We start from the raw sequence: 24,594 nt of genomic DNA, 5'->3' as shown, positions 1-24,594 counted from the left end.
GACTCTTAACTTACAGGCTTGAGATTACTGTTTACTTTTCAAGTTTGAAGTTCCTTTCAAGTTATGTCTAGGTGGGGTTCCCTCTTTTAAAAAAAGTAAAAGCTTTTATTTTGAGATAATGGTAGTCTTACAGAAGAGTTAGGGAGGTGGTGCTGAGCGTTCCCATATGCCCTTCTCTTCGTTTTCCCTGATGTTAACATCTCATATAACCATGGCACAATTATCAAAACTCAGAAAATTACACATAGATTTTATTCAAATTTTCTCAGTTTTTCCATTAAGGAAATTTTTCTTTTCAAGGATACTGTTTTGTATTTAATTACCATGTCTCCTTAATATCCTCCAATCTGTAATGGGTCCTTTTATAGAAGATTTTTGAAATAAAATTTTAGAATACTTAATTATAGCCATTGTCTTTCTTTATTCTCATTCGGGTATTTTTGTCTTATGCTTACTTTTTCTTTCTTTTTTTTTGGGTAGACATTGAAATATATATCAAAAACACCATGCAGGCACCAGAGTCCTGAGATTGTTAGAGAATTTCTCACAGCAATGAAAAGCCACAAGTTGACCAAGTAAGTAAAATTTTTTTATTTTTAATTTAAATTCCATTAAAGTAGCATATAGTATATTATTAGTTTCAGGGGTAGAATTTAGTGACTCATCAGTTGCATGTAACACCCAGTGCTCCTCATGTCAAGTGCCCTCCTTAATGCCCGTCACCCAGTTACTCCACCCCCCACCTCCTCCCCTCCGGCAACCATTAGTTTCCTACTGTTGAGTCTCTTACGGTGTGCCTCCCTCTCTGTTTTTATTTTTTTATTTTTCCTTTCCTTCCTCTGTGTTCATCTGTTTTGTTTCTTAAATTCCACATAAGAGTGAAATCCTATGGATTTGTCTTTCTCTGACTTACGTAACTTAGCATAATTCCCCATCTGTGTCCTTGTAGATGGCAAGATCTCGTTCTTTTTGATAGCTGAGTAATATTCGTGTGTGTGTGTGACGTACCACACCTTTATCCATTCATCTCTCGATGGACATCTAAGTTCTTTCCATAATTTGGCTGTTGGGAACATTGCTGCTATAAATATTGGGGTGCATGTGCCCTTTCAAATCACTGTAGTAAAAATTATTTTAAGTAGGAAAAGTGTGTGACAAAATGAAACTGATAGTTTACAAAAACCATCCTCAGCAATGCTATCATTCTGTTTCGATGGGTTTCGAAATTATAATTAACATGCAGTGTTCTTTTAAAGTAGGATCATGATACTGTGGATAAGACAACTGAGATTTAGACACAAGGATCCTTCTAGAGCTAGAAACAAAAATTTTAATGAGAGTTTTTAATCTTAAAATATTTTTGGATTTTTTTTTTGAGTCCCATTTCTGTGACCTGCGGCATAACCCCTGTACAGCACTTAGACCAAATTTGTTGACAGCTGGGTTCACAAATTAAAGTGCTCTTTATAAAATTGACCATTTTAAGTCGCTTGAGGCAAAAATGGCTTGGTAACATTCTCTTCTCTTTTAAAGCTCTATTACTTTTCCTGGTGACTTTCTTGAGTAAGTTAAGCTTGTAGGAATTAAAAACATCACTAAGAATTAGATTAAGAGGGGTACCTGGGTGCTCAGTCAGTTACATGCCTACCTTCGATTCAGATCATGATCCTGGGATTGAGCCCCACATCGGGCTCTCTGCTCAGCAGAAGCCTGCTTGTCCTACTCCCTTTGCCGCTCCTGCTGCTTATGCTTTCTCTCTCTGTTAAATAAATAAAATCTCTTTTTAAAAAAAGAATTAGATTAAGAGATTACATGAGAAGAACACTAGCTCTGATCTTTTAGTTAGTACAGAACTGATTAATCCCAAGAGCTTCTGTCGTTCATTAAGAATAATTAATAATTTTCTTTTGAGGGAAACATGGATGTTATTTCAGACACGCAGCTGATACACTATCAGTAAACTAAGTGTACTTCCCTTGCCCAAGTGAACTCTGAACAGGCAGACATCTTTGAAGCGTGAATGTGTGTGTAATTTTTTTACATTTGGTAAAATTTGTCATCTAAACCACTTCTAAGTGTACGGCTCATTAGTGTTAAATATATTCATATGCTGGAGTGCCTGGGTGGCTCAGTGGGCTAAAGCCTCTGCCTTCGGCTCAGGTCATGATCTCGGGGTCCTGGGATCGAGCCCCGCATCGGGCTCTCCGCTCAGCAGGGAGCCTGCTTCCTCCTCTCTCTCTGCCTGCCTCTCTGCCTACTTGTGGTCTCTCTCTGCCAAATAAATAAATAAAATCTTTAAAGAAATGTATTCATATGCTATACAACTAATATCCAGAAGTTTTTGATCTTGCAAAACTGAAATTCTGTACCAGTTAACTCCCCATTTCCCCCGCACCCCAGCCCAACAGCCACCGTTCTGTTTTCTGTTTGTATGAATTTGACTACTCTAGATGCTGAGTGGAATCATGTAGTCATGTATGTGTGTTTTCTTTTTAAAAATTGAATATCATTTAATATTTTAATTTTTTGTTTTACCATTCAAGTCGTTTTGAAGTGTGCGGTTCATTAGGCACATTCCCGTTGTTGTACAGCCATCACTGCCGTCCACCCGCAGACCATTCTTCATCTTGCGAAACCAACTGTGCTTTTATTAAATAATGACTCTCCACTTCCCCTGCCTTCTAGCCCCTGGTGCCCACCAGTCTGCTTTCCCTTGTGAACTCTGAATATCTCCCTTGAGGGGATCATATGGTATTTGTCCTTTTGTGACTAATTTCATTTACTGTAATGTCTTTAAGAGTCATCCCTGTTGTAGCATGTGTCAAATTTTCCTTCCTTTTAAACGCTGTGAAATTTTATATGTCATTTATCTTTCTTTCTTTTTTTTTTTTTTAAATTTTAATTTTATTTAAGAGACAGACAGAGTATGAGAGGGGAGAAGGTCAGAGGGAGAAGTAGCCTCCCTATGGAGCTGGGAGCCGGATGCAGGACTTGATCCCAGTGCTCCGGGATCATGACCTGAGCTGAAGGCAGTTGCCCGACCCAGCCACCCAGGTGCCCTGTCCATTCACCTACTGATAGATGCCTGAGTTGTTTTCACCTTTTAGCTATTGTGCATAATGATGCTGCTCTGAACCTGAGTGTATAAATATCTCTTTGGGACTCAGTGTGTCTTTAATTTCTTCCAGCGACATTTTATAGTCTTCAGTGTATGAGTCTTTCACGTCCTTGGTTAAGTTTATTCCTCAGTATTTTATTTTCTCAGTGCTATTGTAAATGGAATTTTTTTTCCAGATTGCTCCTTGTTAGTATGTAGAAACACAACTGGTTTTCATGTATTGATTTTGTATCCTCTAACTTCGCTGAAATGGTTCTAACATGTTTTTGTGGAATCTTCAGGCTTTCTACCTATAACGTAATGTTGTCTGTGAACAGAGATAATTTTCTTCTTTTTCAACTTGCGTGCTTTTATTTCTTTGTCTTGTTTAATTCCTCTGGCTAGGACTTCTGGTCCTGTGTTGAGCACAGAAGTGGTGAAAGAAGACATCCTTGTCATGTTCCTGATTTAGAGAAAGAGCTTTCAGTCTTCCACCATTGGCTAGGTGTTGGCTTTGGGTTTTTCATATATGGCCTTTGTTGTGTTGAGGTAGTTCCCTTCTATTCCAAGTTTTTAAAAATATTTTTATCATGAAAGGGTCTGATTTGTGTCACATGCTTTTTCTGCAGCAACTGAGATGATTAAGTGGGGTTTTTCCTTCATTTGTTAATGTGATTTATTTCATTGATTTTCACTGTTGAACAGTTCTTGCATTCCTCAACTTAGTCCCATTGTGTGTAATCCCGTAATAGGCTAGTTGGGTTAATATTTTGTTGTGGATTTTACAGCAACATAAGAGCTAGTGGTCTTTAGTTTTTTGTGGTGTCTTTGCCTGACTTTGGTTATCAGGGCAGTCTTGGCCTCATAAAATGACTTAGAGGTTGTTCCCTCTGCTTTAGCATTTCAGAAGAGTTTGAGAAAATTTGGTGTTAATTCTTGGTTGAATGTTTTCTAGAATTCACCTGTGAAACATCTGGTTTTGGACTTTATTTGAGGTTTTATTTACTTATTTTAACGATGCAAACAATTTTTTAAAAATTATTATTTATTTATTTAAGACTTTATTTATTTATTTGACAGAGAAAGATCCAGTAAGAGAAGGAACACAAGCAGGGGGAGTGGGAGAGGGAGAAACAGGCTTCCTGCTGAGCAGGGAGCCCAATGTGGGACTCAATCCCAGGACCCCAGGATCATGACCTGAGCCGAAGGCAGACACTTAACAACTGAGCCACCCAGGCACCCCTTTATTTATTATTTTTTTTATTAACATGTAATGTATTATTTGTTTTAGGAGTACATGTCTGTGATTCATCAGCCTTACACAATTCCCAGCACTCACCGTAGCACATGCCCTCCCCGGTGTCCACCACCCGGCCACCCCATCGCCTCTACCCCCCTCCCCTCCAGCAACCCTCAGTTTGTTTCCTGAGATTAAGAGTCTCTTATGGTTTGTTTCCTTCTCTGGTTTCATCTTGTTTCATTTTTCCCTCCCTTCCCTTATGATCCTCTGTCTTGTTTCTCAAATTCCTCATATCAGGGAGATCATATGATAATTGTCTTTCTCTGACTGACTTATTTCATTTAGCATAATAGCCTCTAGTTCCATCCATGTTGTTGCAAATGGCAAGATGTCAATTTTTTGGTGGCTGCATAATACTCCTATGTGTGTGTGTACACACGTATACACCACACATCTTTATCCATTCATTGTTGATGGACAACTGTGCTCTTCCCATAGTTTGGCTGTTGTGGGCATTGCTGCTATAAACATTCAGGTGCACGTGCCCCTTCGGATCACTACGTTTGTAGCTTTAGGGTAAATACCCAGTACTGCAATTGCTGGGTCATAGGGTAGCTCTATTTTCAACCTTTTGAGGAACCTCCATGCTGTTTTCCAGAGTGGCTGCACCAGCTTGCATTCCCACCAACAGTGTAGGAGGGTTCCCCTTTCTCCGCATCCTCGCCAACTCCTGTCGTTTCCTGACTTGTTGATTTTAGCTACTCTCTGGTGTGAGGTGGTATCTCTTTGTGGTTTTGATTTGTATTTCCCTGATGCCTGGTGATACAGAGCACTTTTTCATGTGTCTGTGGGCATCTGGATGTCTTCTTTGCAGAAATGTCTGTTCATGTCCTTTGCCTATTTCCTGATGGGAGTATTTGTTCTTTGAGCACTGACTTTGCTAAGTTCTTTATAGATTTTGGATGCTTTGTCTTTTTATATAAATTTTTAAAAATACTTATTTTAGAGCAGGAATGAGCAGGGCAGGGGAAGGGCAGAGGGAGAGAATCTCCAGCAGACTCTGTGCTGAGGGGAGCTGGAAGTGGCGCAGCAGTAGCCATGGTGCCTGCCATCACCTGCACCTCTGATCAGAAGCAGCTGTCAGTGATTAGAGCACAGGCCTTGGGGAGGACAGGAGGATCTGTGCAGGCTGCTTCAGGAACATGTGTACAGCTGCCTACCAATAAAATTGGAGGATGGTATACTGTGCTAAGGGCTAAAATTGACCAAAATTAACTTTAGTTTACCTTCCAAGTCTTACCCTGGAAGTTGCAAGCCTTTAAGAGGCCCTAGAATTTCAAAATAGTTAATCATTTTTTTTAACTTTTTTTTTTTTTTTAAAGATTTTATTTATTTATTTGACAGAGAGAGATCACAAGCAGGCAGAGAGGCAGGCAGAGAGAGGGGGAAGCAGGCTCCCCGCTGAGCAGAGAGCCCGATGTGGGACTCGATCCCAGGACCCTGAGATCATGACCTGAGCCAAAGGCAGCGGCTTAACCCACTGAGCCACCCAGGCGCCCCCAAAATAGTTAATCAGACCGACTCTACCAGTGCAGTTATTATCTAGATGGAGAGACAAATTCGTGGTGCTTTTTACTTTGTCACTTTTCTAGAATCATCTCTGTCCTTTCTCCTTTTTTTTAGATTAAGACTTTATATTTTTAGATCACTTTTATGTTAACAGCAAAATTGAGGGAAAGACCAGAGATTCCTCATATATTCCCTCTGCATCAGATGCACAGCCTCCCCCTTTGTCGCTGTCTCCCATCAGATTGGTAACTGTGTTACAATCAGTGAACCTCCATTGACATATCATTATGACCCGAAGTCTGTAGTTGACATTGTGGTTCATTCTTAGAGCTGCGCATCCTGTGGACTTGGATGAATGTATGACACATACACCCCTGTTGCTGTATCGTACGGAGTGTTTTCACTGACCTGGAAATCCTCTGTGCTCCGGCTGTTCACCCCTCCCTCCCACACACAACCCCTGGTCTTTTTACTAACTCCATAGTTCACCTTCTTCAGAATGTCCTGTGGTTGGAACCCTACATACGTCATCTTCTTCACAGTGTCTTCTTTCACTGGGTGGTGCGCATTTAACTGCCTCTGTGTCTTTTTATGGTTTCATAGCTCATTCCTTTTTCGCATTAAATAATATTCCATTGTCTGAAGGTACTGTAATTTGTGAGTTCATTATCCACTGAAGGACATCTTGGTTGCTTCCAAGTTTGGGCAGTTATCATAAATACCTAGTTTAAACATTTGTGTGCAGGATTTTTTTGTCAATGTAAGTTTTCAGCTCCTCTGGGTAAATACCAAGGAGCGCGCTTGCTGGATCACAGGGTAAGAGCATGCCTGGTTTTGTAAGAGATCACAAGACGGCCTTCTGAAATGGCTGTATCATTTTGCATTCCCCGTCAATGAATGAGAGTTTCTGTAGGTATCAGTTCTCACCAACATTTGGTGATCTCAGTGTTCTGGATGTTGGCCATTCTGATAGGCGTAAAATGATATCTTGTTTTGTTGTTGTTTTTTAAGATTTTACTTATTTATTTGCAAGAGACAGAGTGCACACCCAAATGCACAAGCAGCGGGAGTGGCAGGCAGAGGGAGAAGTAGTCTCCCCACTGAGTAGGGACAACCCCCCCCCCCCCCCCGCAATGTGGAATTGGATCCTAGAACCATGGGATCATGTCCTGAGCTGAAGGCAGAGGCTTAATCAACTGAGCCATCCAGGCGCCCAAATGGTATGCTGTTTTAATTTGCATGATTTCCTAATAATATTAAATGCCAAGATCTTTGCCATCTGTGTCCCTCTTTTTTTTTTTTTAAGATTTTATTTATTTGAGAGAGAGAGCATGAGCGTGGGGAAGGCCGAGGGACAGGCGGACTCCCCGCCAAGTGGGAAGCCCCATGCTGGGCTGGATCCCAGGACCCAAGATCATGACCTGAGCTGAAGTCAGACGTTTAAACAACCAAACCACCCAGGTGCCCCTGTGTATCTTCTTTGATGAGGTGTTCGTTTAGGTCTTTTGGTCATTTTTAAATTGGGTTGTTTGTTTTCTTATTGTTTGAAGAATTTGTTGTATATTTTGGATGACAGTCCTTTATCCTGTGTCTTTCATAAATATTTTCTCCTAGCCTGTGGTCTGTTTTCTCATTTTCTTGATGTTTCACAGAGAAGATGTTTTTAATTTTTATGAAGTCCACTTGATCTGTTATTTCTTTCATGGGTTGTATCTTTGGCGTTGTAGCTGAAAAGTCGCCACCAAACTCAGGGTCATCTAGGTGTTCTCCTGTACGATCATCTGGGAGCTTGTATAGTTTGCATTTTACATTGAGGTCTAGTGGTCTGACGTTGTTTTCTGCGTGGTAGAGAGGCAGATTCCTGGTTCTTTCCGCTCGGCCATTTTGCCTGAATCCTCTCTGTTCATTTTTTTCCTTTCTTTCCCTCTCTTAGTTGTTCAAACAAGATATTTCCATTGATCTGTCTATAAATTCACAGACTTTGTCATCTCCATTTGGTTAGTAAGTCCAGCCAGTGAATTTATTTCATACATTATGTTTTTTAGTTATAAAATTTCCATTTGTTTATTATTTATAATTTCTGTCTCTTTCCTAAGAGCTTACTTTATTCCGCTCACTTCAAGAATGTTGTTACAGTAGCTACTTTAATGTCTTATAGTTCCAACATATGGGTTATTGTAGGTTTGGTATCTGTTGATTATGTTTTCCTTTGAGAATGAGTTGTCTTTTCTTTCTTTCCATTGAGGTAATTTTAAATTATGTCTTGGACCTTTTGAATATTACAGACTCTGGACCCTGTTAAAACCCTCTGGTTCATGTTGCTTTTTTTGTTTGTTTGTTTCTTTTAGCAGTTAGTCAACCCAGTTAGGTTCACACCTCAAGTCTCTTGCCTTCCATGGGCAAGATTCATGTCAGTTTAGTTTTTAAAACCTTTGATCTGCAGCTTTGGATCTTTTTTGCAAGTGAGACTAGAGTGTGATTGGTGTTTGCTGGGCCGAGTCTGGTTTTTGTTGCTTGGGGCTCTTCTGCACACGAATAGCTCAGGCTGAACCTAGGGTTTGTGCTGAATGGTAATCAAATTCAGGGGAATTCCCTTCTCTAGCATACCTCTCTGGGGTTGCCCCATACTCTTTGACCCACTTAAGCCCTGGCCCCCATTGGTTCTCTGGCCACAAGTACTGAATTTCTCTCAGAGATTTAGCTGCCCACATGTACAGTTGTTACTGCTGCCACCCTTGGGGCAAAGCAAGGAAGGAAAGGGAAAAAAGGTGTATTACTTGGCACTCTGGACCCCCGAGACTCTCTTCCTGTTTACACTCACTGCTTGGGCTCCCTGGGGGAGCGCCCCTGAGGTGTGAGTTTCATCCAGATTTCCAGGGCCCAGGGGCCTCTTTCCCCAGTGTTCTGGCTGGAAGGATGGGGTTCCTGTTGGAGTCTAAGCTGCCTATTGCAACTACTGCCATAGCTCCTCTGTGGCCCGAGGATCAGGGCTATAAGAGAAAAGAGAAAACAAAGCAAAAGGAACACAAGTCCTCCCCCGACACTAACTAGTTCTTCAAGTTGATTTCCCTCCCCAGTCCTCCTCCTCTTGTATACTTTACATTCGGAGCCCTCAGGTTATTGCTTTTGTCTGTAGTCCTGGTGTTGGTACAGTCAGCAGAAAGGTTGGCTTCGGTGGTCTCACCCTTCTCTTATGTACAACACAAGTCCTCATAGTTGGTTTTTAAGACTTCTTCTCAGTATTTGTCTGGTCTGATGTATTGCTTCCCAATCCCTACATTTTTCTGCTACAAATATGTACCTGGCCACCATTCGAGAACCCCACAAATGGGGTGTCTGGCTGGCTCAGTCAGTAGAGCAGAGACTCTTGATCTTGGAGTTGTGGTTGCAAGCCCACATCAGGCACAGAGTTTGATTTAAAAAGAAAGAAGCCCAAAACGAGAATGGGCTTGTAAGATGATTCACGATTGGCCATAATCTATGTAAATTTTACGCACATTGTAATGTTCAGATCAGTTCCTTTTTACCATTTGTGATCCTAAATTTGAGGATTTTTAACTTCCTTTGTGACTTTTTGGTGCCTTTCATTAAGTGGTTGATTTCTGAGACAGATCATGTGCCAGGATAGTCACATAGGTTGTCCGTGACAGTGGGACGCGGAAGCGGCAGGCAGTGTTGTTCTCCAAACAACCAGGAGAGGGGGCTGGCGGGCTGCTTTCTCTGTAGAGGCCGGGAGCCTTCTCCAAGGTGCAGTAAACTGTTTCAGCTGCTTGGCTTTCCACAGTACCTGTGACCCAGGGGCTGCTTGCCGGATGCTATCAAGACCGGGTCCATCTTGGGCTAGCCAGTGCGACAGAAGACAGGAATCCCATTTATAGCAGAAACTGCTGAAGTGCCCTTTGACCCTTCTGTCTGCGTATCTCCTGAGAGTTCTTCTCTGCCGTCCTCTCTGGGGGAGGAGATTCATGATAATAGCCCTTACATGGTCCAGGGCTCCTGGGACAAGGAGACCTTATACCTTATTAATTTGGTTAAATACCTGCACTGTTAGAGTCCTTGAGGGTATAGGAGGAACTTCATAACTTTATTCAACAAAATGATAGTATTGAGACTCCACTCGAAGTCCTGTTGCTCCTGTAGCATGTTCGTTCCCCAGAGCATGTGGTTCTTTAATCATTGATTCTTGCTTGAGGTATTTGGTTCTTGAGAACTGCAGCCTGGCTTCCAGCCCCAGCTCGTCCCGAGATATCCTCCCTAAGACGCGCAGCTACACTTCCCAGGAGTAGAAGGACCATAGGTGGGTTTGTAAAATAACTTAGAGTCCTTAAAAGGAACTCATCTGTACACAGATTACTCTTGGGGTTTGGCACTGTATGTGGGACGTGTACTTCTAGGGCCAGCAAAGCTCAGAGGAGACGGGAGGTTGTCGCGTTTCCCTGCTGTCTGGCGTGTGGTTACGCTGTCTGCTCTCAGAGCGTGGAATCCTGCCCCAGGTCTCCCCGGTGTTCAGCAGTTGTCTCCTCTTTGTACTTTTCCTGAAAGTCGGTCCTGCCTAACTCTTTAACTTACCCTCCAGCTTTGTCTCTATTTGGGGGACACAGAGATGAATACAGTGTAACGGTAGGAGGGTCATAGTAGAGAGACCCACTGAAGTGTCAGAATTTGAGTATAACGTTTTTGTCTCTGGGAGGTGACATTGGGTTTTAATATAAAGGAAGAGTCAGTCAGGTGCAGGCGAGTTAGTTCTCTCTGAGCAGAGGGAATGTCGTGTGCGAGGCACAGAGTCAAGTAGCCTGATGCTTTTCTGGGCAGTGTTTAGTTTCATCTCTTTGGGGTCTGAGTGCATGGGGAGAGCAAATGCATGTGAACCTCGGGAGATTGACAAACACCAGGTTTCAGTTGGCTCTGGAGACTGAACCAAGGACATTCAAACTCGTACCAAAACCTGTGGGGACAGCCGGAGGATTACGAGCAGGATAATGAGGTGGCCAGATTTTCATCTCTTAAAAGGTACTTTATTTGTAAATGAAGATAGGTTTAAAGAGTGGCAGACCTCTGGGGTTAGAGGCCATTGTCCTCTAACCAAGAAGAATTGGGGCTTATAGATATGGTGAGGAGGGGATGGATATTTTGAAAAAGAAGCAATCTTAAAAAAAAAAAAAAAGAAAGAAAGAAAGCTTTTAATTCTCGGTGACTTAATACTGGCAGTGGGTCAGAGGGAGGGTCTAGCCTGGGGGTCTGCTTCTTTACCAAGATGAGAAGTTGAGAGAGTAGAGCCGGCGTGTAGGAAAGGAGAGGCGGTTCACTCGGGATGTTGGAGCCTGACCTGGGCCTCGGGTGTTCAGGAGATATCTAGGTGGCCGCTGGTTACAGAGGTCTGGAGCTGAGGTCACGTGGCATGAAAATGTGGACGACTTGCCCTAAAACCTATAGTAGCAGGTGAGATTGTGAGGTTTGGATGTAAGGGGGTCAGACGGTGAAGGACGGACCGTGGGAATGTGACAGAAGCAGGCAGCGGAAGACAAAGCCCAGAAGGAGATGAAGGTCTAGTTGAGTAAGAGAATCAGGAAAGAATGGTTTGTGCAGAGGGCTCAGGGTAGACAGTTTTAAGGAGGGAGTGATAGCACAGGACCGGGGAGAGCAGGACAGGGGACCATCCGCTGGAGTTGTCCATGTGGAGGTCACCGGGCCCTTTGGCAAGAACGGTTTTGGTGATCCGTTGAGACAGGAGCTCAAGTGCAGTGAGCTGAAGTGACGGGGCGAAAGGGGAGACGGTGGAAGCAGGCTAGGTTAGAGGTGAGGGGAGACGGGACTGTTTGCAGCCCCGGCCCCCGAGCTGGAGCCTGCGGGAGTGTGGTTCCGTGATTTCGCTCCTGCCGTGCTCAGCTCCTCGAGTGTGGCGGCAGAGACCTTGCTTGGTTGGTTGGACTCCCAAGTGGGCTTCTTCAGGGGGCAGCGGTGAGCGATTTTGTTACTTGGGGACTCGCAAGGCCCTTCTCTGTAACCGCCGGACCGGCTCCAGCCATTCAGAGCCCAGCAGGACAGCGACTGGTCGGTGAGAGGAGTTCTATCGCTGTGACTGATCTGTAGCAGAGACGCTCGTTCATTCGGCTGTCCTTTTCCTCTGTTCTTCGTTCATGCGGTTGGGTCATGATGGTAAGAATAATTTTATTTGGAATGAGGTTCATATTATTTTCCAGCTCAGTTGGGTCTTTAAAACTGCTTGCTGAATGGGGGAGGAGTGCCTGGGTGGCTCAGTGGGTTAAAGCCTCTGCCTTCGACTCAGGTCATGATCTCAGGGTCCTGGGATCAAGCCCCGCATCAGGCTCTCTGCTCAGCAGGGAGCCTGCTTCCCCCCTCTCTCTCTGCCTGCCTCTCTCTTACCTTAGCTCTCAGCCTACTTGTGATCTTTGTCAAATAAAGAACTAAAAAATCTTAAAAACAAAAACAAAAAAACTGCTTACTGGGGGTGGGGAGGGCACACCTGGGTGGCTCAGTGGGTTACGCGATGGTCTTTGGCTCAGGTCATGATCCTGGAGTCCCAGGATCGAGTTCTGCATTGGGCTTCCTGCTGGGCAGGGAGTCTGCTTCTCCCGCTGACCCTCCCCTTTGTCATGCCTGTGTTCTCTCTCTCTCTTTCTCTCTCTGAAACAAATAAATAAAATCTTAAAAACAAAACAACACAAAAACTGCTTGCTGGGGGCACCTGGGTGACTCAGTTAGTTCAGCATCTAACTTTGGCTCAGGTCAAGATCTTAGGGTCCTGGCATGGAGTCCTGTGTTGGGCTCCTTGCTCAGCAGGGGTCTGCGTCTCCTTTTCCCTCTCTCAAGGACAGACAGACACACCTGCTCGCTGGTCTTATTCCTGGTCCGTCCTGCCTTCTCAGATGGTGACGTCACTTCCTTCACTGAGAAAATTATCCAGTGAATGAACGGCCTTTCCCTTCAGGTCCCCTCAGATCTGCCCCCCGCCCAGTGCTGTGGCCTCAGTGGAACACAACGAGCCTCTTTGTTCTTCTGAGAGTCTTTCTCCCTTTCTCCCCTATAATTTCAGTCTTTCCTTGTGCTTAGCTCTCAGCCGGCAGCCGTGCTGCAGTGTCCCTCCAGAACCTGCCGTCCCCAGGCTGTCGCGCTCTCTTAGTTCTACCTGTCAGGAGGGTGTTTTGGTCTGTGGTGCTGCGCAGAACCAGACCCGTGAGCTCTGTGACTGCAGAGATCAGTAGGTCAGTATCAGGCACGGCCAGTCTACCCTGTGCAGTGTCCGCTGTCCCCTCAGGCTGTGTCCTCCTCAGGCTGCCAGTCCTGATGCTCCTTCTGCCCACTCAGAGCTCCGTCGTCTGAGCCTTGTGCACCCACGGCTGCCGCGGTCCCTACCACGTCCCCCCGCACCTCACCACGTCTTCCCGGGGCCCAGACGGGCTTAGGTTCCACAGTCCCTGCGGCCTGTTGTCCGCTTGGTCCCATCTGTGCGCCTGGCGGAGGGGAGGGTGTTTTGCAGGTGCCGCAGGCAGGGCCAGGCCTGCCGCTGGCCATGGTCCTCCCGCACCCGCCGCGCACCTCCCCGGGGCTGCTCGGCGTGCAGCCGGGAGCCACTGTGCTCACTGTGCTTCGAACTCAGCGGAAAGGACACCTTCACGGGTGGCATAGGGGGAGGCTCCGGCATCTGGTGAGGGACAGACTGCCAGTGTGCTAGGAAGGACGTCACGTCGCTCTGGCACTGTCGTCGCGCGGCTGCCTTTGTCCCATCAGCCTCCCGTCGCCCTTCAGACTCCCGTTGCGGGGTCTTTCTGCTGCCCGACTTCGGGCACTTCTTCGATTTCCTGAGAAACCGTGCTGTGGTGGCAGAATCTCCCGGAAGCACCCCGAGGATCGGTGCTGTGCCACGCTGGTCTTGGCTTTCCGTTGTGAAGTATCAGATTAGGCTTGGAGGGAACGTTCACCCTCCGAGAGTTAAAGTTGTCAAGTCGTTCTGCTTGGCCTTTACCTTCCTGAAGTCTTCGACCTACAGTGCACGTCGGAGGTAAAGCGCTTCAGTCGTCTGCCTTTGCCTTCCGTCCTTTGCGCGTCCTACCGTCAGGCCTCGTCTTCTGTTCCTCCTGCCGTGTCCCCTGGCGTCCGAGTTGGGGACAGGCGAGCCGGACTGACTTCCTTCTGTCCTCACATCTCCCCGCGCGCCATCTTTGAGTTTGTCTTTCGCAGGGAGCCTCGGAAACCCCTTCTGTACCCTAAGCACAGACCCCATTGCTTCTGCTTTTGCATCTGCCTCTTGGACCTCCCTCACAGGTGGTTTTACTAGACACGGGCCAAACCTAAATCTGCTTTGGTCTGGGAAAACTGAGGTTTGTTTGAACAAAGAACATCAATGCAAACTGTACTGAAAGCAAATTGTTTAAAATCTGAGGGGCAGGGCGCCTGGGTGGCTCAGTGGGTTAAGCCTCTGCCTTCGGCTCAGGGGACGATTCCGGGGTCCTGGGATCGAGTCCCGCATCGGGCTCTCTGCTCTGCGGGGAGCCTGCTTCCCTCTCACTCTCTGCCTGCATCTCTGCCTACTTGTGATCTCTCTGTGTGGCAAATAAATAAAATCTTTAAAAAAAAATAAAATCTGAGGGGCAGTGAGGAAGATGCCTTTCAAAAGCCTGATAACTTTAGAGCCAAATAAAGGGGAGTTTTCAGATCAAAATCTGGTTGCCATTGGTTGTCAGCCTGCCCGATGCAGCCACTCATGGCTCCTAAGAATTCCCAAGCTGGGTTAACGGGGTCGTATTGTGAATGCCTCCCCTCCGAGTGATTTGAGTCCAGTGAAATCTCATTAGAGCTAAGAATGTTTTGGGATCGTTAGTACTTTGGTTTTTCTTTTCAAAATTGGGTTTTATTTTATCTTATAATTTCAGTTCATTTGAATGTTGGGTTCTGTACGTGTGATGCTTGGCTGTGTACCATTGATTATTATGGAAATCCTCTGTTGTATGTTTCTGTTTGCACTGTGGCGCACTTGTGGATTTTTTATACTCAAAATGTAGAATAGAGTCTGTTTTGAAGGTCTTAATAAAGCAGTGGTACTGCATTACAGGAAGAGTAAAGGTTAATTTCTCCCCAGTTAACCCTTAGTCCCCACCACAGTCATTCCACCAAACTCCTTGCACAGGCCGCTGGTGCCCTCTGTTTTGGCAAATCCGGTGACTTCTGACTGTCAGCCTGCTCCCCCCGCCCCCGTCCTGGTCTTCACTTGCTGTGTAGTTGGTGTGGACTGTGGCGCACTCCCGCTGTTTCGTGGGACTCCTTGCTGATACGTCTAGTCTGCTGTCGCACTAGACCTAGAACTAGGCAGGTGGCTGGACAGAGTTCTCCTTCTTGTTCCGAAAGCAACCACAAACTCGAATTCAGATTTCAAATAATAAATTTTTCCCAAACGGCCTAAAAGCCTGACACTGACCCCTGACTCTTCTCTTTCCTTCTCCTGTCCCCGCCCCACTGAGGCGGTTGTTAGGTCCTGTTGACTGTACCTCGGGGTGGCCAGGAGCGCTTCACTGTCCAGTCTCATCGCCAGCCCTGCCTCATTTCTTCTCACCTGAGAGTATGTCACGCCTTTCCTCAGTTGCTTTCCGGCGTCCGCAGAGTCCCGGGCAGCGCTGCGGCTGGAGCCCGTGTGGTCTTGTTGTGATGACCCAGCCTCAGGTCCCACAGCCTCTCCTGCAGCTGTTTCCCAAAACTCCGTAATGTTGTTCTTCTGGCCATTTCCTCGGGCCATTTCCTCGGCCCTGACTCCCCTTTCCTATAATCATTTTGACTAGAAAATGCTTCAGGGCTCAGTGCAAGGGTTTCCTTCTCTGTGAAGTCATCTTTGAGTCTAGAGGAAATGTTTGGGGGATTATGAGGAGTAGAACTAATTACAAGCGCCTCCCTAATGACTGCCATTTGTGGAGACGTAGCTGTGTGACAGTCACCGTGTTGAATACTGAGTACTAGAAGCAGATGGTTAAGAACATGAGCTTTGATGGCCGAGTCCCAGCTCTTCCATTTCCTAGCTGTGTAACCTTGGGCAAGTTGCTCACCATCTCAGCGTCGGTTAAGTCGGAGGGGTCAGTGTGCTTGCCATATGGAAGTAAGCAACAAATGGTAGCTGTATAAACAGAGAGATGTTCGTCCCTCCGAACCCCCTGGTGAGATTCTACGTTCTGTTCTCGTTGCTGTAGTACAGATGGTGAGACCCAGGCATAGGGTGGCTGGCTAATGTGCTGCTTCCCCCAAAGCAGCTGTGGGCCTGTGGCTCATTCATCTATTCATTTCAGAATGTCTTTACGCTCAATAAATATTTACTGAGTTGAACTGAAAGATGAGTCTGGAGCGCCTGGGTCAGAATGAGAGATGGAACTTCAAAATTGTCACCTACCCAGGGGCGGTCACTGGAGCTCTTCTTTTTCTTTTAAGTCCTGTGTCACCTGTGAGAGTCCGCACATTTCAGCCACCCCTCTGGCAGTGAGCTCGCTGTGGCCTTGTGTCCGGTGAAAATTCTTACTTCAGCTGTTACATGTTTGTTAAGACTTGCTTGTGTTTGTCTTCTTTCCCCAGCTGGACTGTGAACTGTGTGGGTCGAGGACTACGCCTGTACCTCTGGACGTTAGCCCCTGCCCGCTTCCTGTCCTGGTTTTTGTTTTCTAAAATAATAAGTCAAAATCTGACGTTTAATATTAATCTCAAAAAGGAATTCTCAGCCATTTCTTTTTTTTTTTTTTTAAGGTTTTATTTATTTATTTGACAGAGATCACAAGTAGGCAGAGAAGCAGCCAGGGGAAGCAGACCCCCCGCTGAGCAGAGAGCCCGATGTGGGGCTCGATCCTAGGACCCTGAGATCATGACCTGAGTTGAAGGTATAGGCTCAACCCACTGAGCCACCCAGGCGCCTCAAATTCTCAGCCATTTCTAAGTGATACCAACCAACCAAGATTGTTTCATAATCTTTCTGTAATCTGGATTAAGAGAATGTTATTTTCTTCGTATCTTTCAGATAAAATGTATTAAGAATGCACCTCTGCTATTTGTTACGTTTCTTTTAGTCAGTGTCTCTGTTGTTGTCAGAATTCTGACACACACTTGCACCCTCCGAGAGTCTCCGACGTAGGCGCTCCTGTTCCCATGCTCTCATTTTAGAGTGGAAGAAACTGAAGGCCACGTTCCAGCGGGTTCTCCCATTTGTCATCCGACACAGCGTTCTCTAAACAGTTTGGTTAAGACTCAGGATTCTGAAGGGAATAAGAGTTTTCAATTCTTTGTACCTTTCTTTTGACAGAGCTGAAAAGCTTCAGCTGTTGAATCACAGGCCTATGACTGCTGTTGAGATCCAGCTGGTGAGTGAAGATGGCCTGAGCGTGCGGGGCTGGTTTCTGGGCCTGCGAGGGAGGAAGGGTGATAAAGGCGGAGAACAGACGAGCGGGAATCGCCATTTCTTGAAAAGACGGCCCGACTACCCCCATTTCCTGACAGAGGGGACCTCACCAGTTTGATCCTAGTTGGTGTGGACTTGATGAAAGTAAGAGGCGAGAGGAAATTGAGTTCCTTCCTCAGGGTTTGGGCATCTCAGCGGCTCTATGTCTCCCTTGATGTCCTGCCCCGTTCTGGCCACTGGTTTCCTGTAGGGGTTGTAGCCAACCAGATGTTGCACGGAAACAATAGACTCACCACGACTCTGGCAGAATTTCTCCTCCCCGACTCCCGCCCTTCAACCCTACTCCCCCGTTTCTGTTCTCGGTTCACGGAGCACATGTGCCCTTCCTCCCGTGCTCTCTCGGCCGCCTGGCCCAGTCTCCCAAGCCAGAAACCTGGAAGTCCTCCGCCTTTGATCTACGCACTCGGTCCCTAGGTTCCGTTGCTTCTGTCTTCCCTTGTTCTCTCTTCTCTCCCTGCTGCGCCGTGTCCATTTCTGTCCCTTCTCAGTGTGGCTCTCGCGGTTGTCCTCTTGTCATGCCTGTCTCAGTCTGGCCCCTCCAGTCGGCCTTTCCCACCACGGTCAGTTCACTTGCTAAAACCACAGACTCGATGGTCTTGTTTCGCTGCATACGACCATTCAGTGGACTCTCATCACTTGCACAGGCGACACAAGCTTTAGAATGGTGCGAAGCCGCCAGAGCAGGAGCCACACAGAGTCTAAGGAGAGTATGAAAATGAGGCAGTGAAACAAACCGAGCAGCTGCTGTGTTGATGTCCTGGGGCAGTTTCCCTCTGCTGTGCAGGGCAGAGAATACCACCGAAGCTCTAAATATCAGGCAGGCCATTTAACTGCCGGTTTAAGAAAAAAAACTGATCGGAGAATTAACAAAAGGAGAATTAAGGAATTTGCAAAGTCAAGTTTAGAAGAACTTCTCCTTTGTCAAAGTTCCTTCAGAAAAGTGTGGAAGAAAGTAACCAGAAATACCTATGATGTTTAGAGTTGCTTTATAAAGAACCCTTTTTGAAAGTGTCACGGGAATTTAGTTTTTGACTATAACTTTTATTGTCATCCCAGTGTTGTATCTGTCCTTCAAAGTGCACCTAAAATTAAATTAGAAAAATTCCTTCCATAAAGGGTGACTTTCTGGGGGAACTGGCCTTTAGGCTAAATAGAAATCCTTTTTTTTTTTTTTGGTACCCTTATTCTGATGCTTTCAACTGTGTTGGAGATACGGCTTAGAAAAGAAAAAACAAACAAATCAGCAGGAAACTAATCCATGTCCCTCTGGGTTAAAGATCACATGTCCTGTCTCCTCCAACTTTAATCAGCAACATATGTTATTCATGGCTCAGTGACAGAGGAGAGAGGAGATGAGGATTAGCGTGACCTCAGCCCTGTAGAAACTCTGTCGTTACTTGGTACAATCAGCTACTATTAAGAGTGCCTGCTGTATGCCATGGGATTTGTGGATGTCACCTTTCATGTCCTCCGCAGAGTCTGTGCTAGTGACGGGCTAATTGGGTCTGTCTGACAAAGCCATACTTTCTCCTCCAAGCCATGCGCTCTGCATAGCGAGAAGGAAGATGTGTGTGGCATCCCCGGAGACTGTCTGTTCTGTTGTTCTTTTCACAGGTGGGTAGTAGGTCTTCGTGTGTATGTTGTTTCCCAGTAGTCAGACCATTCTGTAGTCCGGTTTCCCCCAAGCCTGGGATTGGGCTAAGAGGGTAGTGAAACATTTACCAAGGCTTGTGGCAGTGTCTCTTCTCCCAAGGAGGGATAAGAAATGAGGTTTTCGCGCAGGGTGTGAAGTACAGAGGGTTCCCTGCGGTAACCTTACAGCTCATTTATTCTCACACCCAGAAGCATGTGCGGCACCCAGCATTTATTAGTGTTCCGTTTTGAAGGCTGAAGCTGCTTTTAGTTACACCTCAGCCATGATTTGCTGAGATCCACAGATCCACAGGTGACTGTCTGCTGTCTGTGAGGGAAGGAGGAAGCCACCAGCTTCTGTGATTTCTGCCACTCGTGTGTTCGTATGGGAACAGTTCGTGAGCTCTCTGGCTCTCAGTTCGTGAGCTCACAGGACAGTGAGCCTCATGACCTCACAGGCCACTGTCCTGAATAGCACTACCATATATGTATGCCTGTTAAAAGTCAGTGGCTCAGATGGTTAAGCCTCTGCCTTCAGCTCAGGTTATGGCCCTAGGGTCTTGGGATTGAGCCCCGCATCAGCCTCCTGGCTCAGCGGGAGGCCTGCTTCTCCCCCTCTCCCTGCTTGTGTTCTGTCTTTCTCTGTCAAATAAATAAGCAAAATATATTTTTTTAAAGTTAATGATTATAGGGGCACCTGGGTGGCTCAGTGGGTTAAGCCTCTGCCTTCGGCTCAGGTCATGGTCTCAGGGTCCTGAGATGGAGCCCCGCGTTGGGCTCTCTGCTCAGTGGGGAGCCTGTTTCCCCACCCCTCTCTGCCTGCCTCTCTGCCTACTTGTGATCTCTGTCAAATAAATAAATAAAATCTTTTTTTTTAAAAAAAGTGATTATTGGGCACCTGAGTGGCTCAGTGGGTTAAGCCACTGCCTTCGGCTCAGGTCATGATCTCAGGGTCCTGGGATTGAGCCCCACGTCGGGCTCTCTGCTCAGCGGGGAGCCTGCTTCCTCCTCTCTCTCTGCCTGCCTCTGCCTACTTGTGATCTCTCTCTGTCAAATAAATAAATAAAATCTTAAAAAAAAAAAAAGAAAAAGAAAAAAAGTGATTATTAAATGTCTTGGAGTGAATAAGAGTTTGATGGCTTACAAAACACTGTAATATGTGTTCTCATTTGGTCCTTACTGTAGGCATTACTTTCATTTTACAGTGGAGAAAACTTGAAAGTTACAGAGATTAAGTGAACTGTTCTGGGTCAAATAGTTAGAAGTGTCCATTGTTACTAGTTTGAGTTGTTTTGTTGTTTCAGGTAAAGTAGGAAGTTTGCCTTGACAGCTTAGAAGGAGAAGCAACCATTTTTGGAGTAGAATAGGCCAGTTTGACAGCCCCTGGGAATTTGTATGTGATAAAACTTTCTGACCCATCTGCAAATACTTGGATTTTCACATTCGTGTGCCCTTCTATCCGGAACGACTTGAGAACTCAGGTGTTTAGAGAATGTTGAGATGGTGCTTTGCGCTCCCTTATTTTGGCCTCAGTGTCCTCTGTGTTGGGAAGAAAAGGGGACGAGTGATACAGTTCGTATCATTTTGTCTTGATCCAAGAGGGGTTAGTAAGTTTTTGGTTTCTGAGAGTTTCTTTTTTTGTGTCTGTGTGTTTCATTTTGCTTAATGAGGTTTGGGTTTTCTTGCTGTGACTGGGAATCTTGGTGTGAAAAGTTTGTGACCCGAGGAGTGTGTGCTGATGAAAGCTTCTGTTCTTGGGCGCGCTCACATTAGCTGAGGCGTGACCATCGCTGCATCTGCCAGACCAGGGACAGGGATGCAGGAAGGTGGCCTGGTCAAGTCTTCTCTATTTGGTGTTCTAAAAATGAAGGCTTCTCAGAAGTCGTATAACTAAATTTTTTCAAACCAGTGGACTCCAGTCTGCATCTCTGAGGGAGGAGAGAACAGAGGCATCGTACTCTAGAAAGAGCTGGAATCCAAAGTCACAAGACCTTGCACTACTTGCTGTGAGGCCCAAGTCAGGTTTTCTTCATAATGCTGAGCCCGCGCTTATGCATCTGTGGACGGCCGCGTGCTGGGTGGTGACTGCGGGAAAGCCCCCGCACGAGTACTGCTGGTTGTCAGCGTCCCAGAGCCATCTGGACCTCCCTGCCCGCTTCCCCCAAGCTGGGGAGCAGTTGTGAACCAAATGCATGTGCCAGTTCATGAATCTGGAGACATTCCTCTCTCGGTGGAGACCATCTTTTCTTAAGATTAAATAATCAAATCAGATGTACCCCTTTCCAACTCCTTCATATTCTGGAGACAGTCTGTGTTAGATTACTTCCTTTTATACACCCTAATTTTACAATTTTAAAAAATGGATTTTTGAGGATCATTTCTTGTTCAATAGAGCTTACATTTTACGGAGCCTTTGAATCTTTAGGAAATGGTCATTTTATGTGACCGCAGCCCCATTGGTTCACTCAGGATCTCCCACCCTCGAACACTCAGGATTGTTCTCTGGTTGTAGAAACTTGAAGAGACCAGTGGTTTGCCAGGAGTTTGTGATGTGATCTTGGACACATTACCTGATCTGATCAGCTTCTCTGCTGTCGTCTGAAGTGAGATAGTCAGACTGAAATCCTTTTCAGGGTTGTAAGCCTAGCTTGTCATTTGTTTTACTTAAATCTGCTAGGATTTCTTCGTGGGATTCCTCTTGGTCTTAGTTGGCAGATTTCAGAGTTGCTTTGGGAAATGCCGCACGACAGGACCCTGGACACGTCTAGCCATTTGTGGTATATGACTGGTGCCCCTGAGGGAACATGGGTTAGTAGTGCTTTGCCTGCCGGTGTGTTACTCTTAAAAACATTGTTGACTGTGTTTGTTTTCGTTAATAAATGGAGAACTAGAGGTGAGGCTGAGAAAACTCGCTCATAATTGACGGTCGTTCGTGTGTGGATTTCCAGGATGTGTCAAGCTGGGCTCTAAGTGGACCTAATTTAGTGAGACAGCAGGGGTCATTCCCCAGCCGTCACTCCTCAGACTCCTGCTCCACGTTCCCAGGAGAGCACCAGGGCCACATGGTGTGTGTTAGGTTGCTTGTAGGTGTTAAGTGTTGGGCAGGTCTGGCTTGGGATTCCCATCCTCTCCTGGGCCGGGCTTGTTGCGAGGGTTGAGAGAAGTACCAGACGGGACATGCCGTGTGCGGTCAGGCCCGCGAGCTCCCGGAAGAGCTGCCGGTGGTGGGAGTGGGGATGCGAAGTAGAGGAGCCTCTGGCACGCAGTGGGCCACCGTCAGGTGAGTCGCTGGTAGGACTCCTGAGTTACAGCTGTGCTTGTGAAGTACAGAAGTGTGTAAAGGGCCATTTCGCTCGCCAGAGGTGAGTTTCCTTGGCACATACAACAGACTCACGTGTGCACGTGGGTGGATGTAGGACTGGTAGAGTTTTCTGTTTTTTTGAGGAAAAGTGCTAACCTGCAACTTGCTTTTTGCCTCGACCCATTTTGAGCAGTGGCTTCGGAATTGGAGTCGGCTTCTGCCTCCCTCCCGCCAGGACGGAGAGGACCGAGAGCCCCGGGGGGCTCTGGAGCCAGGCCCCGAGCCCGGCACGCCGGAGGCCAGCAGACCGGGAACAGCGTGGGTGGGGAGGGCAGGGCCGGACTCAGCCTGTGCGGCTCGACCGTAACCCTCCGAGGTCTCCTTCTGCAGATGGTGGAGGAGAGTGAAGAGCGGCTCACGGAGGAGCAGATCGAGGCGCTTCTCCACACCGTGACCAGCATTCTGCCCGCGGGGCCAGAGGCCGAGCCGAAGAGGAACCCGGACGCCGCGACGGGGGATGACGAGGACGCTGCATAGGGGGGGCACGGCCGGCCTGGCCGCCTCAAGACCCTGAGAAGTCAGCAGCCGGTGCCTGGGCACCCAGAGGATTGCTCAGGGTTTCCCTCTCCGTCCCAGCAGGCCTGGTTTCACAATTGGCTGCAGAAACCACAAAAACAAGCTTAGAAGAGCTCCTCGTGCCTCCGAGAGACACAGCGTGGTGAAGACAGACGGAGGCTGTCAGGGCAGAGAGCTGAAGGGAAGCGGACGACGTCAGGACGATGACCGTGCAACCCCTGTGGTAAAAATGTTTCTTCTTTGGCCTTGGCCGTAGTCGTGGGCAGGCCCTGTATGCAGCAGGAGGACTGCTTGTGTCGCCTGTGATGGGCCGTGTCGGAGTCATGTCGTCTGCTGCTCTTGGCGCTTCCTGAGCAGGGACGCTGAGTACCATTGTGGGGTGCTGAGCCGGGAGAATCCAGGCAGATGACCAGACGCTCCCGGAGCCACATGTCGTTGCTGTAGGTTGGAATGAGCCGCTGGACTTGGCTCACCGGAGAGGAATCTCTTCCTCGAGAACAGCAAGGATAAGAGAAGTGAGGCCTGGCAGGGCTCTTGTTCACCGGCTCACTACTTAGTCTGCAACCTTAGGGCACCCGCCCGTTCCAGTGGACGAGCCGCACAGCAGGCCGCGGACAGCAGTGACCGAAGTCCAGTGCTGGCTGCCCGTCGGACCATGTGCGTCTCCTGCCCGCCCCCTGAGGCCAGGTGGGCTGCGCTTGCACCAGGGTGGGTTGTTTGCGTCTTTAGAAGGGGCACAGATAGGGACCGGATATGAAGGACTAGAGCCTGGTTATGAGAACTGGAGCTTGTTGGTGGTGGCAGTGGCCTCAGCGCTCCAGTTCCGGGTCCTGGGAGAAGGACATTGAGGAGCTTGCTGATACCGAGGTCTGGAGAGTTCAGGAGCCCCAGACGGGTGGCTGCCTTCGGTCCTGGGAATATTGCTGAACAGTAATTGTCCACATTTGTTCTGCCCCCATTTGGGGAAGAAAATGCCCACAGACATTAATTTTTCAAATCAGTGCTCCTTTTATTGTGAGATTACATATTTTTTGGTGCTATTAATTGGGTTACTTCCCACGCCCTTGTAATGACAAGATTATTTCAACCACCCCCAACCCCACCAGTCACAGTGATGTGGTGGTTAACCTGTTATCACTTAGGATCAGCTGAGACCTGTTTACAGGCACAAAACTAGAATTCGAAGGGCAGTTGTTTTTAAACTTCTCTTCGGTATTGGGAGTTTTACCAGGAACTGTTGATTTATTTGTCAAGGCATCGAACCTGTGTCACTGTTTCATTTTAACCTTGAGTGTATTCAGTGCATTTAATGGATTAATCTAGTTAATAATAAATTATTTCCAAGTGACTGCCAACTTTTGGTATTTTATAAATATTTGAAGAGTTTGTTTTGCCATGAATAGAAATAAAATCTGACTTAAAAGGTGAAATGTGTAAGTTTTTTATTAAAAAAAGAAATTGAATCTATTTAGGTCTGAAATCTGTTTTAGATTGCAAGAAAATTTCAAGTTTCAATACTTGGGACCTGAATTTAACCTCCATTTCTGATGAAGGCAGGCAGGCTCTGGAAGACTTAGAGGAAATATATTCTGTGTAATATTCCTGCCATATTAATAACATTTCAGAAATAAGGTAATTTGCACAGGAAATGTAATCAGTATCACATCCGGGAAGGAGAGCGGGGGAGCCTGGGAGTCTTTTCATTTTATATCCTGTGTGGTTTTCGCTTCTGACCC

The 24,594-nt window shown here is 46.7% G+C and overlaps 1 protein-coding gene across 3 annotated transcripts in view; it reads left to right on the top strand.

The window, feature by feature from the left end:
* Positions 1 to 24,288, top strand: part of CRCP (CGRP receptor component) — a 41,364-nt gene extending 17,076 nt beyond the window's left edge. For 2 of the 3 annotated variants that reach the window (XM_059414767.1, XM_059414768.1), the window contains 3 exons: positions 481 to 575; positions 17,194 to 17,251; positions 22,476 to 22,661. In XM_059414767.1, the coding sequence (XP_059270750.1) occupies positions 481 to 575; positions 17,194 to 17,251; positions 22,476 to 22,649 (327 nt within the window). In that variant the 3' untranslated portion in view covers positions 22,650 to 22,661. The other variant, XM_059414769.1, reaches the window with a different exon arrangement.
* The last annotated feature ends 306 nt before the right edge of the window (positions 24,289 to 24,594 follow it).

This window comes from Mustela nigripes, chromosome 11, assembly GCF_022355385.1.
Source record: "Mustela nigripes isolate SB6536 chromosome 11, MUSNIG.SB6536, whole genome shotgun sequence".
Classification (NCBI taxonomy): Eukaryota; Metazoa; Chordata; class Mammalia; order Carnivora; family Mustelidae; genus Mustela; species Mustela nigripes.
Note: the sequence above shows the minus strand (reverse complement) of the source record. Positions and strands in the feature narration are given on the sequence as shown.